General features: G+C 47.1%; 6 protein-coding genes across 6 annotated transcripts; 2 read left to right on the forward strand and 4 right to left on the reverse strand.

The window, feature by feature from the left end:
- Positions 1-1,051: 1,051 nt before the first annotated feature.
- On the reverse strand, positions 1,052-5,026 carry PHALS_06435 (response receiver; the record flags this gene model as incomplete). Its single annotated transcript, XM_024719721.1, has 3 exons — positions 1,052-1,980; positions 2,070-2,154; positions 2,225-5,026. 3 exons carry the CDS (start codon positions 5,024-5,026, stop codon positions 1,052-1,054), a joined length of 3,816 nt encoding a protein of 1,271 aa, XP_024584992.1.
- A 34-nt stretch (positions 5,027-5,060) lies between these two features.
- PHALS_06436 (response receiver) lies at positions 5,061-7,579 on the reverse strand (the record flags this gene model as incomplete). The annotated part of the gene is made up of 5 exons (XM_024719722.1): positions 5,061-5,065; positions 5,143-5,363; positions 5,437-5,490; positions 5,590-5,656; positions 5,719-7,579. The coding sequence occupies 5 exons, from the start codon at positions 7,577-7,579 to the stop codon at positions 5,061-5,063; spliced, it is 2,208 nt and encodes a 735-aa protein (XP_024584993.1).
- A 121-nt stretch (positions 7,580-7,700) lies between these two features.
- Positions 7,701-8,621, forward strand: PHALS_06437 (trna pseudouridine synthase a; the record flags this gene model as incomplete). Its single annotated transcript, XM_024719724.1, has 5 exons — positions 7,701-7,761; positions 7,830-7,853; positions 7,957-8,426; positions 8,503-8,547; positions 8,604-8,621. The coding sequence occupies 5 exons, from the start codon at positions 7,701-7,703 to the stop codon at positions 8,619-8,621; spliced, it is 618 nt and encodes a 205-aa protein (XP_024584994.1).
- Positions 8,622-8,635: 14 nt separating this feature from the next.
- PHALS_06438 (hypothetical protein PPTG_17649) lies at positions 8,636-12,453 on the reverse strand (the record flags this gene model as incomplete). The annotated part of the gene is made up of 2 exons (XM_024719725.1): positions 8,636-8,773; positions 8,833-12,453. The coding sequence occupies 2 exons, from the start codon at positions 12,451-12,453 to the stop codon at positions 8,636-8,638; spliced, it is 3,759 nt and encodes a 1,252-aa protein (XP_024584995.1).
- Positions 12,454-12,610: 157 nt separating this feature from the next.
- Positions 12,611-13,135, forward strand: PHALS_06439 (ribonuclease h; the record flags this gene model as incomplete). The annotated part of the gene is made up of 1 exon (XM_024719726.1): positions 12,611-13,135. One exon carries the CDS (start codon positions 12,611-12,613, stop codon positions 13,133-13,135), a length of 525 nt encoding a protein of 174 aa, XP_024584996.1.
- A 202-nt stretch (positions 13,136-13,337) lies between these two features.
- PHALS_06440 (heme steroid binding domain-containing) lies at positions 13,338-14,141 on the reverse strand (the record flags this gene model as incomplete). Its single annotated transcript, XM_024719727.1, has 1 exon — positions 13,338-14,141. One exon carries the CDS (start codon positions 14,139-14,141, stop codon positions 13,338-13,340), a length of 804 nt encoding a protein of 267 aa, XP_024584997.1.
- Between the last annotated feature and the right edge of the window lie 5,234 nt (positions 14,142-19,375).

The following is a 19,375-nucleotide window of genomic DNA, read 5'->3' on the forward strand; positions in this document are numbered from 1 at the left end:
ACATCGTGTCACTTCCAGAACAGAGGATAGAATGAATACGTAGAATACTTGAGCTTAGCTGTCTCACTATCGTACTCAGTGCTCTAACAATATCTCAAATGACATATCCATTTTGACAAATGCTGGGATCCGACTGGACCGTATCATGCCAGTTACCTCGCCGTCCAGCAATTCTGTGCATACATCCCGAGTAAAAATCTCCCAGTGTCAGCCAGAGCTTATGAAGGATCGTCTAGCCCTTAGAATTGCCCTGGTCATTTCATCTCGCGTATATAGTCTTTCTCGCCACTCAACGTGAAGCTTAACTGCTTCGAGTGGTAGGCCCATCACACGGTAGTGCGGACTCAAAGCCATCACATCATGACAACAATGAACGAACCTTTCATATTTAAAGCCTAGATCTATTGATCACGACCTATAGTCAGTCTTCTACCCTATCCGAACCGTCACAGGGAAAATTGCCACATCCAGTTTCTTCTACTCCAGGCGGTTTGCTCCAATGCGGCATGTGGACTTGTCGATGAAAATGAGTCCTTTAGCTAAGGCTCAATACTATACATGAAGCCAACGCTGCACCACAAAAAACGGCCAGGTATGTAAGCGTCCTGACCACTGCGCAACCTACAGTGTACAATTGTCCACCAAACTAAATCACTTATCCACCAGGTTCATGTCGTGTTTTGAACTGGTTTTGCCATTTATTTCTCTTCCTACACAGTGTGCACTATGCACTTCGTTACAACCTCCTAAGAAACCATGGTCGCGTTGCTAGTCACTTACTTGTTTGTAGCTTGCGTCTTTATAAAGATTTTTAATGGACTGAGTTTATAGTAACAATGCTGTGCTTAGACTCACTCAGCTGCGAATTCTACAAGCCCACTATCAAAGAGTCCAAATTGTCGTGCTTAAACCTAGTTTTGTGTCAGCCATGATGGCTCGCATCATGGCTGACACATGATATGATTAAAGCCACCTTTATCGCTCGCATTAACGGTGAAGAAGGCCAAGCGCATTTCAAACCACCCGTCATACATAATTGTATTTTCAAGTTCTACTTTGTTGCGAGTTTAACATCATTTAGTAGATGAAGCTGCCTTGCAATGGCGACTGAGTAAACTATTAGCGCTGCGAGAACTAGACAGCAAAGTGATGGCTGGGTGATGTCTATCGCGCTGATCTTGGAGACTCCAAGTGCAAAGATGTTGTTTATGATATGTAGGATTATACACTCCATGAGTGACCCAGTTATTGCAAGGTTCAGTGCCAAGAAGAGGCCAACTAGCCAGGCCCAGAAAATCTGAAACGCCACGTAGCTCGCTGAGTATTGCGATCCAATATGTCTCGCATTTATAAGATGAACAGTTGCAAACAAGAAACTAGAAAGTAGCGCACTTGACTTGAGATTTTGTAGCCGATTGATAGCCACAAGCATAATCATTCCTCGAAACAATAGCTCTTCCTTTATTGGTGCAAGAATCAGTATTTGTACGATCTCGTCTATAGCGATGGAGCCATCAGCTTGATGCACCGCCGCATTAACATTTCTCCAGTACAACAGCCCTTGGTCTTGACCCCACAAGTTTATAGCAACTAGGGCCAGAAAATGAAGTTGCAATGATGCGAAACAAGTTCTGAGGCTGCTCCATCTAAATCGCGTGAAGTGTCGCACAATGTTCATTCTCGGCAGCTGCAGGAACTTGGCTATGAGAATCACAAGACCCCATCCTAATGCCGCAGTCTCGCAGATGTGAAAAATGACAATTTCACCCAACAAGTTGCGAACAATTGACCCAAAGATGGAGCTGCTTACTACTAGTAGGAAGGCAGCGCTACTGACCAGTACCAACTCCATGACAAACACGACACGACAGATGGCGACAGGCATATTTGCCGACGCAGGAACCGCGTTTGGCGACTCGAGCGCTGCCAAGATGCCATTATTTCTCTTTGTCATGAGCCATTTCCACGTTGTCATTGTCTCTTTTCTTTAACCCAAAAGCCGTACAAAACTCATTCAAGACCGTCATAAGCATTAAGACCGTTTTCATTTAAAATGTCGTCACGCCCACCGCCTTTGTCGGGATCCAATAGCCACGCCCCGACATCAAAAAAGCTGTAAGCCATAGCGTAGTGACCTGCAGTGTGACCGTGATTCTGTAGCAAGGCAAGCGAGATAGATTACAATTAGATACAGATCAATCATCAATTACAATCGGACACGCACATTTTGATGATCCGGGTTAGCACCTTTCGATAGCAATAGCTGTACTACCTTCAAGTGGTTGTTTTGCGTGGCTAACAGCAGAAGTGAGTTGCCGTTAGTATCGCTTTTGTTCATATGAAACTCGCTTTTCTCTAGTTGGTCGATGTAGATAGTGCCAGAGCCTGGTACGAACGGCGTCTTGACTGTCAAAGGATCAAATTTTTGCTCAACAAATTCCTGTAGAGCTTCTCGAATTTCTCGAGATTTACCATGTCGAACGAGGCTGCAAAAGTCGTTAAAAGACACAGCAACCCGACCTCCTGCGACAGAAGCACCCGCTGATTCTTGGAGTGGATCGATTGATGAGACAGAAGGAAGAGGCAAGGAAGGAATGGCGTTGGTCATTGCTGGCGCTTGAATAGGGATCTTGCTGAAAGGCTCGTCACTTTTTAAGGTTGCAACGGGGCTGTCCACGGCGATCTGCTGCATCTTTTTCCGTTCACGCACACGGATCTCTTCTACCATCGTGAGCACTTTCTTGCGATGTAGACGATGCTCCATGCCTAAGGTATTGCGGAGGTCGTCATCAGTTAGATGAAGTAGTAAAGCTCCATCAACCGAGGCATCTGCAAAGGCGCGTTTGTATTGTGCCAAAACCAGTGTTTCAAGCCATCGACCAACGTCGTTTACACTCCAGGCCGCCACTTGCAATGGTGGCTGACCAGGACTCGCTCCAAGAGGAATGCTGGGCTTAAGAGCGGCACCAACAGAAGCTGGGGCATTCGATTGTAAATCGGCCGCTGGGTTCTCTGGCCATTGCTGCTGCGAAATAGCCGCAACGCTATCGAGCGCCAAGTGGTGCGCCCCAATTTTTCGCATGGCACGCACCATGTTCATACTGCTAAAGTACGTCATGGACATGGACATGAAGCCAAACTTCATCATCGTCTCGGTCGATTCCATAAGAGCAGCTGCTTCTTGTCGTTGTTGTGGTGTAACGCTTGGCGCAGGCGAAGGTTTCTCGCTTAAAACGGTTGAGGTGGAACTCAATGTTGACATTCCATTTGCTAAAGTACTGCCATAGTCTGGTGATGTTGTATCTGACTTGGACGCAAGCAAGTCAAGCGCAATCTGAGAGCGTGAATCCTGTTTGCTACGAATACGCGTCAATTCCTTCTGTTGCTCGTCCAACAACATGACCAGTTTCCTTTCCAAAGCCTTCAGTTCTTCTTCTTTCCAAAGCCTCTCTCTATCTATCCTAGAAAGCGTTTTTTCCAAAGTCCCAAGCAACCCGCGACGTTGCTCAATTTGAGCGAGCATTTGCGAAAAATCTCGATCGAGGCGTATCTTTTGCTCACGTAGTGCCCACTTTGCTGTCTCATCTAGTACACGGATCACACCACCAGGGGCACTGTCGTCCGTCTCAGTTTTTCCCAATGCAAGCAATTCCGTTTCCAACCGTCGGACGCTTTCATCAAACTCACAAATCTCCTGGATTAGCTTTTCAACTTGGTTTTCAACGTCGCTCTTCTCACGAGCAAGCAACGCAACGTCACTCTGCAGCTTCGTGCTTTGGAGTTTGTACTCAAGAAGGAGTTGCTTGCCAAATGTAAGGCCATGAATCTGAGCGTTGGAAAATAGAAACTTATCACGCTCACGACTAAAGCGTCGGCGTCCAAGCAGGCCTCGAAATACCCGCTGAATATTCGTAGCAGCGTTGCGTTCATTACGCTGCTTCAACAGTCTTTTCCGTGCTTGGTATCGTATTATTAGTTGTTGAACACCGAGACTAGCGCGATGCATCAGCTGCCGGTGGCGCTGCACACTGCGGCGTGCACGCCAGCCACGTGCGATTCGCTGGAGGTGTAAGCTTGCTAAGAACTTAAGCATGCGTTGCTTGTATAATGATCGCCCGATTTTCCCCCGCCAATGGCGCTGTAGCAACCGAACGGCCTGGTTTTCGCATTTGAGAACTTTGAAGTGCTTGCGTGCAATTTGCGCTCGACATAGACGCTGAAGGTTTATAGCGCACTTTTCACGGTGGAGCCGCCAGATCAAAGTGCGAGCGCTAAAAGCTCGGAAGGCACGCTGAATGACTCGAGCCATTGAAGCCATGCGTTGTAATCGCTTTTGATTACGACGTACACGCCAACCCATGTATTCTTTCACGTCTGGCGATAGTGAGTAAATTTTGCTGCCTCCTCCTGGTTGATAAATCACGTTGGTGCTTGTACGCTCAAAGGCTGGAACAAGGGGATCCCAGTTCATAAGGGAGGTCAATTTCGAGGGCTTACACTTGTTAGATAACAAGTGCCCGTGAACTCGAGTTTGATATTTTCTATCGCTTTCGGGAGACGCTAAAACAAGTTGTTGCTGGTGATGCCGCCACTTTGTGCCGTCCAGTGTTTCTTCGACGTCAGGCTGTACTTTATTGCTGACGCTTTCACATATTGGCACAGCATCCTTGACTGTTGTTAAAACACGATCAAAGAATGCATCTTCGAATCGAGGTTGTGTTTTGCCCTTCTTTTTGTACTGATACGTATCAGAGGCTCGACGCTGCGGCGGGGCGTCCTCACATCTCGAAAGAACTTTTGAAGGTGAGTGGTTCGGTATATTTCGTCTTGTGCCGAGAGAAATGTCATTTATTTCATGAAAACCAGTAACAAGTTGTTCCAACAGCACAAGTATGTCTTGTTTACACTCTTGTAAAGCCTCATGGCCACTAGGAAGCCACAGCACACAAGTTGGACGTTTATTTCGCCCTCGGTATCGCAATACTTTACCTATGGAGTCTACAAGTTCCAAATTTGCTAAAGACATGAGTGTCTCGGTGTGCTCAGCCGCATTCAAAAGCTTATTCTGCGTAGAACAGATGGATATCAGAGGAACCTTTAGATGCTGAAGATCTGGTCGCAGGTCATTGTGAGCTAACGCACCAGTAGTGAGAGCCCGTCGACCGTCAAGTGTAATAGGATTCACTACTGCAGTGTACAGATTGAGTGCTAAAGGCGTGGAAACGCGCGCGAGATATGCGTTTGAAAAAAGATACCGAGCGTGAAAAAAGACGGGAAGATCCGGTCGTGACTCTGGTGTGCACGTCAGTACCTTTGCAGTATCATGCAGAAATTGAGCGAGTTGTGGATCCACATGGGTAAAACTATTGAGAAGCACAAGTGAGCGAGTGTTTATATCGCGAGACTGCAATGCAAATCGCATGGCAATATTACTACCGTTGCCAATTCCAATTAAATGATACGGCTTGTCTCGTAATGATCGTTTGCCACCTGGAACATCAGTCACATGATTTAGAAGCGCAATAAGACACGTCGCGTGAAATTTGTTGTGCAGTAAAGTGCCTCGACGCCACGTCGTATACGCCTGACCCGGATAGTTCCACAAGAGCGCTTGAACGCGGCCAGAATAGCGTGTAATCAATGGCTGCAGCAGAATCTGCAGACGCTCGTAAGTATCGTACAGATCATGCACAATAACGAGATTAAAAAAGGTCTCACTCAAGTCTGTATCCAAATCGCTTATAGTCGTCCGAGTACCACCCATCACACAAAATGGTATGGCAGTCTCGGCGTCCATATGAAATATGCCGTGAATTACGTCGTCCCGTGCATCAACTTTTCCATCAAGACCAGGCATCGTCAGAGCTTGGGAAATTTCCAGTCGATTTTGGTGTCTTTGTTGCCTTCTTCGCCGTTTGTCCTTTGCTTTTTCGAATTCTAGTGAAGACAACGATGATCGCTGACAAGAAAACCGTGTATTATGGATTTGTGGAGCTGCCCGAAGCATGCGAAGAAGTAATGCGCTATCAATCGGCTTTCCGATGCAGCCATCCATACCGCTGTCTTTGTACAGCTGAAGATCATTCGGCGTCAGCTCGGAGCTTATGCAAATTACCGTTGAGAAGGCATGTCGATGAAGACTGCTCTTGAGCTGTGACTGCCGCAGTAGTCGACAAAATTCAAGTCCATTTAGGTCGTCTCCTCCCAGTTGTCGCTCGATAAGTATTACATCATAATCAAAGTCCTGGGCTACACGCAACGCGAGTCGACCATTTGTCATACTCTCGATTTCAAGCGCAATAGTAGACGATTTAAGACTTTGAAGCATTCGATGCATGTCGTCCAGCAATGCAGTGTCTGAGGAAATAAGAAGAAGTGATAGCGCGATCGCTAAGCGATCAGCTGTCGTGGATCGATTTGCTGTCAATTCTTTTCTAAAGAATTGTCCGGGTTCAAGGGACGGTGCTTTAATGAATTTTGTCACGCCGCGCAAGTAATTGTCTATGCCTTTACAAGTTTCATTGGTTTGCAAAAGCAGCTTTTTTTCACGCGATTGGCCTAATGAAAAAGTCGAAGGAGGTTTTGTGTCACTCCTTGGTAATGCAGTAGCTTGTATCGAGGGCATCGTAACTGTATGTTGACTTGCCAACTTGGCTTGATTCGTCTTACCAAGATCAGCTTGATTTATAGCAGTATTGCCACTAGAAACTAAAGCTGGTAATATTAAAGAGCTTCCGGCATCATCGACGTCGTCGCTGTGTTCGCTCAACTCACTAACCGGCAAAAGCTCGTACTTCTTTCGTCGCGTTTTCCTGTTTTTGTCTCGAAAATTCAATGCCACCTGCTCTTTCAACTTGCTCTTTATTCGATTTCGCTGATGATTAATAAGTCGCCTCTTTCGCTTAAGATGCTGTTTTTGTTGTTGCACAACAACCTTTTCATCTGCTTCAAGTGTTCCGAGCGTCAGCTGTCGTGCGAGATCTAATAACGTGTATACAGCGTAGCATCTTTCACAAACGCGTACTTGGCGATAGTAACTTGCCACATGATCCACTTCTCCATACCCACGCGATCGAGAATTTTCACGTAGCTCCTGAGATAAAGTGTTTTTAAGGAAACGGGACTGTCGTCGTCTTCCAATCTGTATCGGGAAGGTGGATATTTCTGTAACAGACTGCAGATAACCAGAGTTTCTTATTGTTTTTTGCCAATGCTCTCTGTTTTTTCTACTTAATGCAATATTTTTGTACGTGATGACCCGCATCTCTTGATGATTCATTTCTTCGGTATTTATTCTTGTCGACTGAGCAACTTCCATTGCTACCAAAAGTCGATCTAAATGCACATCTCCAAACGCGTCAAGTTCGTGTTTAGTGAACAAAAGTGCCAGTGCCGATGCTGCAGCAGATTTAGGCGGTACTACAGCTCGTCGTCCATCTTGATGTCCATTTTCCTGACTCAATTGCAATCCAAAATTGCAAAATTCACCATTACACTTAAAAGGCGTCGGAAACGAATGTGATTGTTTCGAATAAGCTGAAGAATGGATGTCAATAATCAGCGTTTGTGGTGGTGGCATATCGTCAAGTTGCCCAAGGTCATGTCAATAATGACACAAAGTGCTATGATTAGCGAAGAGATCCAATTGCTGATTGGTCAGCTTAAATAGCATGTAGCCATTTCGATGCTAAATGTGACTGATGAGTGGCAGTCGGCAGCTCCGTATTCCTCCCAGTGCCTACCTGCGCATCGACGCATCCGGTTCATATATCCACCGTCGTTGCATTGTGGAGTATGACGGTACGAACTTTTGTGGATCGCAAGCACAGGATCAGCCACGAAATATGCGAACGGTACAGGAAATTATCGAAGACGCACTACGTCGCACGACGGGCGAGACGACGCTTCCGAGACTGCGCTTTGCCTCACGTACTGACGCAGGTGTGCATGCTTTAGGCCAAGTGATTACTATTTACAGTCGCTGCATCGAGTCAGATCGGGTCTTGCGCGATGCACTTAACAACCGTTTGCCTCAAGACGTTCTATGTCGCAGCGTAGTTACACTAAATGATATTAACTTTGATCCGTGCTATGATGCCAAGTGCAAACGCTACGAGTATAGACTCGTTGCTGGCGGACTTCGTCCTGTTGGAAGTCGTCAGAACGTCTGGTACATATCTAAACGACTCAATGTCGCTAAAATGCAAGAAGCCATTGATCATTTGATGGCTCCCCCCACGACAAAAGATTTTTCGTCTTTTACGCCTCATAAAGCAGGAGATGGAGAACATGACAATGTTTGTACGATCTCAAAAATTAAACTCCATTTGGAAACTGTGGACAACGAGAAAGATGTTCAGTATCAAGAGGATGTTGCCACTAAGATACGCCTCTGTTTTGAAGGTGACCGATTCAGGTACAGAATGGTACGAAACTTGGTGGGCACGATCGTTGATGTAGGCTTAGGAAAACTTAATTCTGACGATATTCCAACGATTATAGCGGCTAAAAGTCGAAGAATGGCTGGTCAAGGTGCACCTCCACAAGGTTTGTCATTGATATGGATCAAGTACGACGAATAACTAACCCATTTTTCTATAAAGTTACTTTATCGATCATAACAGTGCCCGCGTTTTTAAAATTCGTACCATTTTTTGTTAGCATTCTTCTCGTTAAAAGCCTTCATCGTTTGGTAAAATTCCTCAGATGTTTTCTTCATTTGCTCCGTCTTCAGTCCAAGATCGTTCAACTTCTCCCCCCGTTCTACCAGCCGCTACATCAGAAATCAAGTTAATGAGTTGATCCTAAGCGTTTACAATCGTTCCACTTTACCTGTTGTGCCTGCATGAGCGAATCTTTTGTACCACTCAATCCTAGTTCAGTCTTCGCGGTGTCATCGTTAACTATTGCAGAGCGATCTCCTAGCAGTTGCTTGCGCTCTTCCGCTTCAGTTGAGAAGTGAAATATTTGATTTAGGTCTTTGGCGTCTTGAGTCACGCTAAGAACTAGTTTTTTGAACATCTTACTAGCATCAGCCCCCATGCCTCGTTTTTTGCTATTTGAAATTGTCGCTGTTATTGCTTGTTTCAGGATATTTTGACATTCAGGTCGATGTAGACGCGTCTTAACAGGATTGCGCTCAAGCACTGCGCTTTCCATAGCCGTAGCCTCCGCGAACAAAGAGTACCGTTCAATTTCCCCAAAGGTGTTGGCAACAATAACTTCTCCACCAAACGAAATACCGACGAGTCGACTCACCAGGTTGGTGCACTCAGTGTCATAAATCAAGTGTAGCGAAGGCAATGACAAAATATACACTCGATTGCTCTGATCAACGACTGTCAGACAATTTTCGATCGTTTCACCCACTGGAACTCTGACAACCGACATGGCAACCACAGGTCCCTGGAGCTCCATACTCGTCAGTGGTTGAATCGGGCAATCCTTTGGCCCCCTTGCCATTTCTGCTGCTTGAGGGACTATCGCTTGGAAAATGTGAAGCATTCGACCACAAGCACAGACTAGAAAACGAGGTCCTTCAATCGCAGCAGCGCACGTTGAATCTTCAGCCTGACTATTGAATGTATTCGTGTCGACGCTCTTGGATATCTCGCCGAAACCGTGAGCGAACACAAGTCGTTTTTCCCGCTCTTGCAGCTTTTCAAGCACCCTGCACACTGCATCACGATCAAACAGCGACACGTCTACGCCGTTGATCTCTATCAGTGTGTGACCTATGCGAACTCCGTTTTCCCGTAGTAACGCTGAGGTATGACTATCCTCTGCATACTCCTGAACTACTGCGTGTTGCTTTACCTCCATACAAAGATGTAAACCAAGTGAGCCTGGAGGAGCTGTCACGTAAACGTGATCACATGGGCTCCAGCTCAGACCCTTCGTCTTCAATTGTTCGCTTCTTGCTTCCGTCAAGAGCTGATGCGTCAGTTCAAAATCCGCATCAGGAGAATGTGTGTGAGTGACGATTTCTGAACTTTCTGAGACCTCTGGCATCACCTTATCTAACGACACAGGAGGCTTAGATCCTTCGGCCTCATTCCAGTCGCGTCCAGGTAATTCAATACGTTTGCCATGTTCATCAATAAGGAGAATTGAAGCCAAGTTTGTCGCCTTTTCACTATTCACAAGTGTTTCGCCCATTTTTGTTGCAGACTGGACATGAAACATTTCGATTTTATTACTGCCACGTCCAACGAAAAGTACAGGAATGACCTCGTGATGATGCATCATGATCGGGGAATTCATGTTCTCACTATGGCTTGCCATGCCGAACAATCCTTTGCCATTACTTGCGTTACTGTCAGGCCCTAAGATTGTCGAAAATTCGCTGCCAGGGATCTCAGTAGTTTGCACTAACTCACTCATAAGCAAAGAGTCCACCGTCACGGATTCGTCGTTGTGTCGTAAAGAATTACTTACCAACACTTGAAACTGTTGCGTTTTAGTGTCGATAAGTGACGTCGTTCCTACTGCATCTGCAACGGCCACGTATCCGTAAAATGATGATAAGACCAGCTTTGTCACCGGTTCGGTGTGAATATGAAGCGAAAAGCATGGAATGAAGCCCATTGCATCTTTTCGTTGCATTTGTGACATTGTTTCACCCGTGGACGTCGACGCATTCTGCTCTTTGAGCGCACCAGACGAGAAATCAGGTTGACTTGATTCACGCGCCTTAAAATCCATAATGGTAATTTCACCAGAGGTAAATCCCAATACAAGCGTACGCGAGGCAGGACAGAAGCTTATACACGTGATCTCGGTACTCTCTGGCGAGCAAGATCGATGCAGTGATGCATCTGCAACATGAAGCAAGCGAAGTGTACCTTTGCTAGACTGATCTTGTGCTACTCGAGTTTCCCAGAACAATACACAACCATTTGCATGACCTGTTAGAAGCAACACACTGTTTGGTTCAATACCTGTGCTCTCTGCAGTGACAAATCTATTTGGTAATGGATCTAGCACACTGCCACCGCTTAGTGGCCACTCAAACTCGCCACTTGATGTCACACGATACATTGCACTATATTTTGCTTGATCGAAGGTCGACTGGAGATCACTTTGTAATGTGTCGTTGGCATGCGACAAATTGACAACCGCGAAGGTCGTGAGTGGACTCAGTTGCAAGAGTGGTGGAATGATGGCAGCTTCTGGCAGTCGGTTTATGCGCCACTCCCACTCCTCTTTACATTCGCCGGGCTTAATAAAACATGGCAGACACTGAACACTGACAGTTGGCAAACAGCCATCTAATGGGTTACCAGAGAGTACAATGAGCGACAATGGCGCTACATGCGTACTACTATCCATGTGGTTTATCGCAGCTTCAAAAGCTCTGATTGAAGCTTGATTAATCGACTCAATTGTTGCCACACGCCACGTCAACTTGTCAGCTTTGTACAGATCGGCAGCTAAATCTTCGCTATTGCGTCCATCAGTCGGTGGGTAAATTAAAGTTAAGCCACTTGAATCACTTGTTTGAGAAAAGACTATGGCACCCGATGATGCAGCATGTTTTGATGTTGGAGGAGCACAAAGCCATTTGATTTGCCCCAACGACTTACCACACGTTGCTGCACATCCTAACACCTCACGATACAAACCCTGGGTTTTGTCGACACGAAAGACGGCAATGCCGCCATACTTATATCCTGCTACAAATCTTTTGCCACTTGAATGCCATGACAAACATTGAGGTGAATTACAAACCGACGCATCATTTTGCGACTCTCGACATGCTTCTTTTTGCGTCTTAATCGAAAGTGTAAACTCCCGTATGACTCTACGCTTTGTAAAGTCCCGCAACAGCACGGCAGGGTACGTATCATAGGCAATAAGTAGTAAATTTGCATCTTTTGGATGCGTTGCTATAGCTGTGACGCCTTCGCAATGCGAGATTGAGAGATCCTGAGGTCGAATGACGTACGTACTGACTCGACCTGTAGCTTCGTGCACAACGTGAATTTCCCCGTCGTCCGTTGCCACAAAAAAGAATGGTGAATCAGTATACTTAAGAGTCTCAATACTTGTGATTATACTCGTTGTCCATGCGTCCGACACACAACTGAGTATAGTACCGGATGCTAAATCAAACACACGTATGGAGCTGTCCGAGTAAGCTACGACCAAATGCTGGTGTGCCGTGAATTGAAGGTGAGTGACACCCACAGCCAAGTGGGATACGGACTCAGGACCCTCGGTTAAAACCTCGAGTCCGTCGGTACCATAGAATTTGACGGTCCCTGATGCTGTACCGACTGCTAAAATCCCAAGCGACCCACAGAATGCCAGAGCATTAGCATTACTCGGTACGCCATGATGTGCTGTTAAATGCAGTTTAAACATTTCTTGATCTAATGAAGTAGGTCGAGATAAAAGCACATTGAGCGCTGAATCCGAAGCTGATGACTGATGGCTTGCCTTGTTCCCCATGCGACTTGTCGAATCAAAGCTTCAAGGTGGCAGTCAACATAACAATGAAGTGATAAATCCTCTAACATGTAATATACGTGCTCTTTTTGTAATATCTAATAATATTTAATATGATAGTCAAGACACTTCCAAATAGTAATACAATAGTACATTCATGATGCGACTGGGCGTCTTCCGACGCTGTTTTAGCAGAACCCAACGGTTAACACAGTATAAAAATGATGAATCACAGTATCCTATCTGGCCTGACGTATTTGCTTACGCGGATGGCGCATCACGTGGTAATCCCGGTCGAAGTGGATGTGGTGCTCTTTTAGTAGATCCGATGACGGGCAATGTCTTGGCTACTGATGCGAAATATGTGGGTGACTACGAAACGAATAATGCTGCTGAATATCATGGACTCGTACTAGCACTGCAAATGGCTCAGCGACACCAAGTCACACACGTGCATATTCGCATGGACTCACAGCTCATTGTGCGACAGATGCAGGGCCAATATCAAGTCAAAGCCGCAAATTTGCGGAGACTTTACCAACAGTGTAAGGACCTTAGCGCTAAGCTGCCCCACGTTACCTTCACCCATGTGAACCGAGAGAAGAATGTTAAAGCTGATCAGTTGGCTAACGAAGTTATTGATGCACATGCTGCCTCGATTGAGGGAGACTTGATAGATCACTAGTTCCTAGCGCCGTCTTTGAAAGCTTCATAGATCACAAAGTTTGAGCGCCTCTACTTGATCAAAATCATGCTTTTTAAATTAGATATGCGATGCATAGCAATAGATAATGAGTCTTAGAGGACAGATAAACGCGGCACGCTATTCAGTCACCAACTTAATAAAACGTTTCTGTCGTCGCTGGAAGCTCCAAACCTCAATGCTTCTACTTGATAATCTTGCCCACGACTGGGTACTTTTCCTTAAACTTATCTTCCCATTTATTGAGCGTCTCCAGCTGCTTTTCCGTAAGGCCTTCCAGCGTTGGATTGTCAAGGTACTCATCCACAAAGGACATGCAAGCGAGCGAGCGTGAGCAGTCACGGCCAGCAAATTGTTTGTAGCCACCATCAGGTCCATAGTGATTCAGACCATCTAGCGTCACATCATAAATGTTGCCCTTAACAGCCACATATACGATCTGGCGAGGATTGTCGACGCCATTAAATTGACGCAACTGTTCAAGCGTCAGGTCGCGGCGGCGTAGCACACGCCCAACGTTTGGGTAGCTATTGTAGACGCTAAATTTAGCGACCCAATCGTTTAGCGTCTCCTTGTCCATAAAACTTAGATCCGACAGATCATTACTCTCCAGATCCTCTTTCTCAAACGACATTTTCGCTAGTGCACGTGACGCGTCCCGGCCAGCAAACAAGTGATAGCCCTCCCCTGGACCGTAAAAATCACGCTTGCGACTCACATCATAAATTTCGTCAAGAATGGCTATGTAAATGGGCCGGCCATTTTCGCCGTTGAAAGGCAGCAGCTCTTCCGGTGTATAAAAGCGCCGCGTAACAGGCTTTTCGCGCTCTGCCTTGAGCATCTCCTGTCGCGCCTTGGCCGCCTCATACGCTCGTTGTTGCGCTATATCCGCTCGTACATTCATGTACTTGATGATAATTGCAGCACCTACAGCCACACCCGCTCCGACGAGGAGGTTGCTGTCGGTATTAAACAGGAACTCAAGCATATCTCGAATTCGAAGATAAACAAAATGGGGTATTACGTTTGAACAAGGTCATGTAGATGATCACTTTAGACGGGATCTTCTATTCTACATTGTACTTAGGCTTAAATCAACTGTGTCACATGGTTACTAAAATTTTAATTTGTAAATCAAGCACGGCGAACTTCTGTGAACGAGTATTCAATCCAGACTAAAAAGGTGTCAGCCTGTAAAGATTTCCTCCAAATGTCCAATATATCTGACACGTTGGTTCTAATGCCTAGCGAGCTCAAATCTCGCCGGTCTGTAGGACCGCCACGTACAGCGCACATAGAAATACCGCATTGAGTGCTTTTATTTTCTTTGTAAACGAACAAGTAGTTTACTGTGAGGGTCTAGCACGAAACCTCATTTGGAAAGGAATGAGCTCCCGTTTACACCATTGTCCTTTTAGGGTCTCAATCCATTGAGGAGCATTATACAGTGGTCAACTACGAGTTCCGATGTCAGAATGACGATACTTCAAACAAGACATGTCTTCGCACAAGAAGAGCGTCGTTTTGGTATTACCATTTAGGATGATGATCGGTATACATCAACAGCAAAAGTAGCTAGTTGAATTTTAACAGTGTGAAAGTACTTCCTTCCTGCTTGTTTCCTGAGATTTGGGTTCCACGTCCTAGAGATGGTATCCTTTGAGTCCATAAACGCAGCACTACAAGGCAAAAGCCTCTTCCGCACAATTTTAGCCCCGCCGTAGTTGCACTCGTCGTTAATCCAACGACTTAGTGTTAAGAGGACTGTACCCTTTTTGAAGATGGAAGATGACATATTCGCATCGTGCCCCGGGTCAGTGATACGAACAATCGCAATCTGTTGGTAAGTACAAATGGTGGTCCAATGCAGCGGGCTGTCGTTGCTCTTTCGCTTAGAGGAAGCTTGGTTAAGGTCGGTGACCTTCGTTTATACTATGAACCAGTACGAGTGTAGCGGATCGCGATCCACTTATTCCAAGAGTAATTGCAATCTTAACCCAAGACTAATTATCTCTTCTATTTGAAACGAAAACTTTATTACTCGATTTTATTTGCGGCAAAGCCGCCTATATATAAATCTATAGGTTTATATATCTATATAGCAAAACCTAATTAAATGTATAGCGACTGGCTGTTCCAGCCACGTACCGATTGTTCCAGTGTAGCCTCATCATTGTGTGGTCACACCATTTTAGGTAACCCTCACAGTTCATACAGGGCACGTGAAACACCGTTACACTCTCCCCGTCAAAATTCTGAGCACCTACAGTTCACATTCAACCGTCGCCTCGAAAGAGGCTAACAACACCACCAGGAGATTTATCACGAAATCGCTGCTCTATGAGCCCTGTGTCGATGACACGGAAGTCACCCAACCTCGCTGGTTCCCGGATCGCCCGCGGGCAGAGCCTTTCTTCATCTCCTGCACGTGGTGCACCTTTGAACAGCACGTCCGCGGCTTCAAGAGAAGCACAACCCAAGCTCTCGGTAGCCGAGTATCGCGCAGCGCATTGCCAGCGACAGGATCGCACAAACAACAACACAGACGCAATGTCTACTCCCGCCCGCGTACCACGCCCGCCACGGGGATGAATCACCTCGTCGAGGATTCGGAGGAGGTCGACTACGAGTCGAATATCCCTTTTCTAGAATGGAAAGAAGAGGAAGGCGAGGTGCGCCACCAGCGCGACGTGAGCCCTTCTCAAACCTTGCGGACATTGTCTCCTTTCTCGTACTCTTGACTTTCGAAAGAAGTGGTATCATACCAATGTCCTCGAGGAGGCACAGAAGCAGAAGCTGGAGGCTGTCCGCAGGGCGGCTAACATGCGCGCGCATCTACGGTCGGTTTTAGACCCTCGTGTGGAATACGTCTTTTGCTCAGCGGATCCCGCCACAGATGCAGAGGATGCGATCACTCGACTGTTCGGCGTTTATGTGATCGGACCCCGGCCACTACACAAGCTGAGGTTGACGACTGAAAAGCTTTCCGATCTCGCTTCTTGGCTCCTCAAGAAATTCCGGTGGGTACGTATTGCACTCGAAATCGTGCTCAAAGTGGAGGCGCTCGTGTGCCCGCGATGCGGACGATTTCTGTGGTGCTCCAGATGACGAAGATGGGTGCGGCGGCCCCGGAAACTTTTTTAGCTGTATTCCTTACAGTCGAACCACAACGAGGTGGACGCGCGCTTGAAATGCCATCTTCGATATGAGTTGGTTATTCCTAAGCACGTCATGGCCTTCTTTGGATTGTGCCCTAAGGACGTATGGGTGATCCCACACGCTCCCACGAGTCTGTGATCTCTCACATGTGACCGCAGTAGCTCAAGGCCATTCGGCTTCCCTGGCTATTGACGAGAAGCGCGGGCATACGACGACACGATACGTCATGATCCCTCTGATCAAGCAGCCACGACGTCTGGGCAGTCTTGCCAAAGAGGCACTTCAAAAATCCCAAGAGTTCTCGAAGTCGGGGTTCCCCGCCACTTCACAAGACACTGGGTCTGGCCCTGCTGACGACGTCAACTCACAAGACGTTCCACCTGATAGTGAACACCACCATTCTCGTCTAGAAGACGATGACGACTGGGTCAATCCGCGCCCCGTACCCTTCGAGCTCTTGAGGACGAGTTCCGCCGCGATCGGGACTTCGCTGAGTATGCTAGGGTCGCATACCGCTGCGCGGAAGACTTATGAGCTTGAAACACGTTGTGCTCTGGCCACTTCACTTCGAAGACGATCGCGCTATGTCGGAGCGGCTCCAAGCCGTTGAGCAAATGAATGCGTCGTTTCATGCAAAGGTGGAACGCTTGGCGCCATTGGAGATGTAGATCATTGCATTATGTGCATTAAACTAGTTGTTGGTCCAGCTTCTGGGTGGTCGAGCGCCTGTGGGCGCCGCTTCGGAGCCAACGCTTCCGCGTTTAACTTGCCCCGGATTTCTGGTACGGTTTGACCAAGCGCACATAAAGCACAGGGTGGGTGCGCATCCGTTTTCGATGGTTTAGCGAGTATGCAAGGCCCCACTTGGCCACAAACTTAAAAAGTCGACAAACCGTGGATGGAGCTATGTCTTAACGACAGCATAAATTGCATGGGTAGAAAGATATTTAGCACTTAGTGAGACCAGGTCTCCCATCTCAAAGTTGTTAACATTTTCTCTACCTCATCCGTCTGCATATTATCTCTGCATGTCTTGGCTTTCAGCCATCGCATCGCGAACGTGTCGTAAGACACGATTCGACTTCTTAACGAACAGTGCAAAGGCTGACATCAGCTAGCCGCTCAGCTATTCCTCTCCATCAAGTTATGAACCATGGGATGGCGGCGTCAGCGGGACCAGAGGATGAACGAGCCCGTTCACATAGAACAGCACGTAACCGGCAGACAAATACACTGCATTGTTCAGAGCAAACTTTTAGAGTGGCAGCATGGCGCTCCAGCGCCTCGTAGTCACAACGCCGACGCTGGGAAGGACGTCTTCACCGATGCGATTCACGAGCTCAGTTTGACCATCGGTCTGTGGATGGTCTGCTATTGACATAACCAGCTTGGTGCCCAGTACCTTTATATCGTTGATCAAAGTTTCCCAGTGAAGCGTGGAATTCTGTCAGAGATAATTGACTCCGAAGTCCATGTTGTCGAAAGACACGAATCCCAAACACCGTCGCCGTACCGACAATGTCGATGGTTTCCAGCACTACAGCAAGATGAGACATTCTACTCAAACGCCCCACAAAAATTACAACACCCGTGTTGCCTACAGAGTTCTTCGGCAGGCCGAATACAAAGTCCAAGCTCATGGACTGCCATCAACCGAAGGGTACCGGTGAACTGGCCTGTGGCGCCACTGTATTAGAAGAGAGTTTCACCCTTTGCCACGTCTTATACGTGCGCACATATGTACTGGTCCATTTGTACAGCTTGGGGAACCGGTAGTGGCAACCCACAGAGCTGTGCGTCTTCTCACGACCGAGATGACCACTGAGTAAGGTCATTGAGAGTACGGTTTTTCAAATCCTCATCGTGAGGAACCACAATTCGCGGCGTTTCCGTCGAGTTGGTGCCATAATCCAGCAATCTATTATTCAATGAATATCGGCGCAACCGTGCGCGCAGTCGTGACGACAACTTTTTGTCCGAGTTTCCAGACTCCTTGCTCCCGAAAGCCCGTAGCAGCGCTACGCACATATCATCGCCCGCGCACGCGGCACGGATCAAATCTGTCACGGAGGACCTCTCCGTCGTGGCATGAGCAAGCTCATTATCTAGTCTGCGTGACAACACAGCAATCAAAGCATCCTGCTTTTCTGGCTAATACATCACCTTGAACTAATATTCTGCAAAGAAGGAGAGCCACCTGGCCACCCTCTGCGAGAGGCAGGGCGACTGAGTCGCAGTGCGTAAGGACGAATTATCTGTGTAGATCAAAAACGGTTTTGAGCCGACTAGGTGAGCCCTGAACTTGACAAGTGCATACTTTATCGCAAGCAATTTCTTGTTGTGAACTGGGTAGTTTTCAAGCTAGTGAGATTCGAACGCAATCACCCGATCTCGCCCCTCGGCGTCTACTTGCAGCAGTGCGCAGCCGATCGCAAAGTCTGAAGGGTCAGAGACGACAGAAAGGTCAATCAGGGTCTGAAAGCGCCAGTATTGGTACATGAAGAAGGCTGGTTTTGACCTCGTCAAATGCCTCCCTATGCTCGGCCATCCGACATCATTCCGCATCTTTTTCAAGAATGGCCATGCCTTTCTTGCGTAGTTCTAGCTCTTCATGTTCAAGTAGTTGGCAAGGCCGCGCCACTTGCGCAATTCGTTTTGGTTCTTCAGAACCGGTCAGTTTACAATGGCCTTCACCTTAGCGGGATCCGCTCGAAGGCCACGCTTCTCGATAATGCACCCTAAAAAGGAGATTTCTTTAGCGTCAAAAATGCACTTGTCTGCATTAGCATACAGCATTTCGTGCGCATGCACTCGAGCATTGATCTTAAGTGGATGATCTGGTTTTCCTCATCTGGGCATTCGTGCCCCGCACGACTGTGGACGAAGATTTTGTCAATGTTTGCGCATACGCCTGGTGGAGCCTGAATAACTGCATCACAAGACAATTATATGTTTCTGGTGCATTCAACAGCCCTTGTGGCACCGCCAGCCACTTCCAGACCATCCCGCTCGGAGTACTCACCGCTGTCAGCGGAATATTACTCGCTCTCATGAGCAATTGGT

Source organism: Plasmopara halstedii (genome assembly GCF_900000015.1).
Source record: "Plasmopara halstedii genome assembly, contig: Scaffold_2956, whole genome shotgun sequence".
NCBI lineage: Eukaryota > Oomycota > Peronosporomycetes > Peronosporales > Peronosporaceae > Plasmopara > Plasmopara halstedii.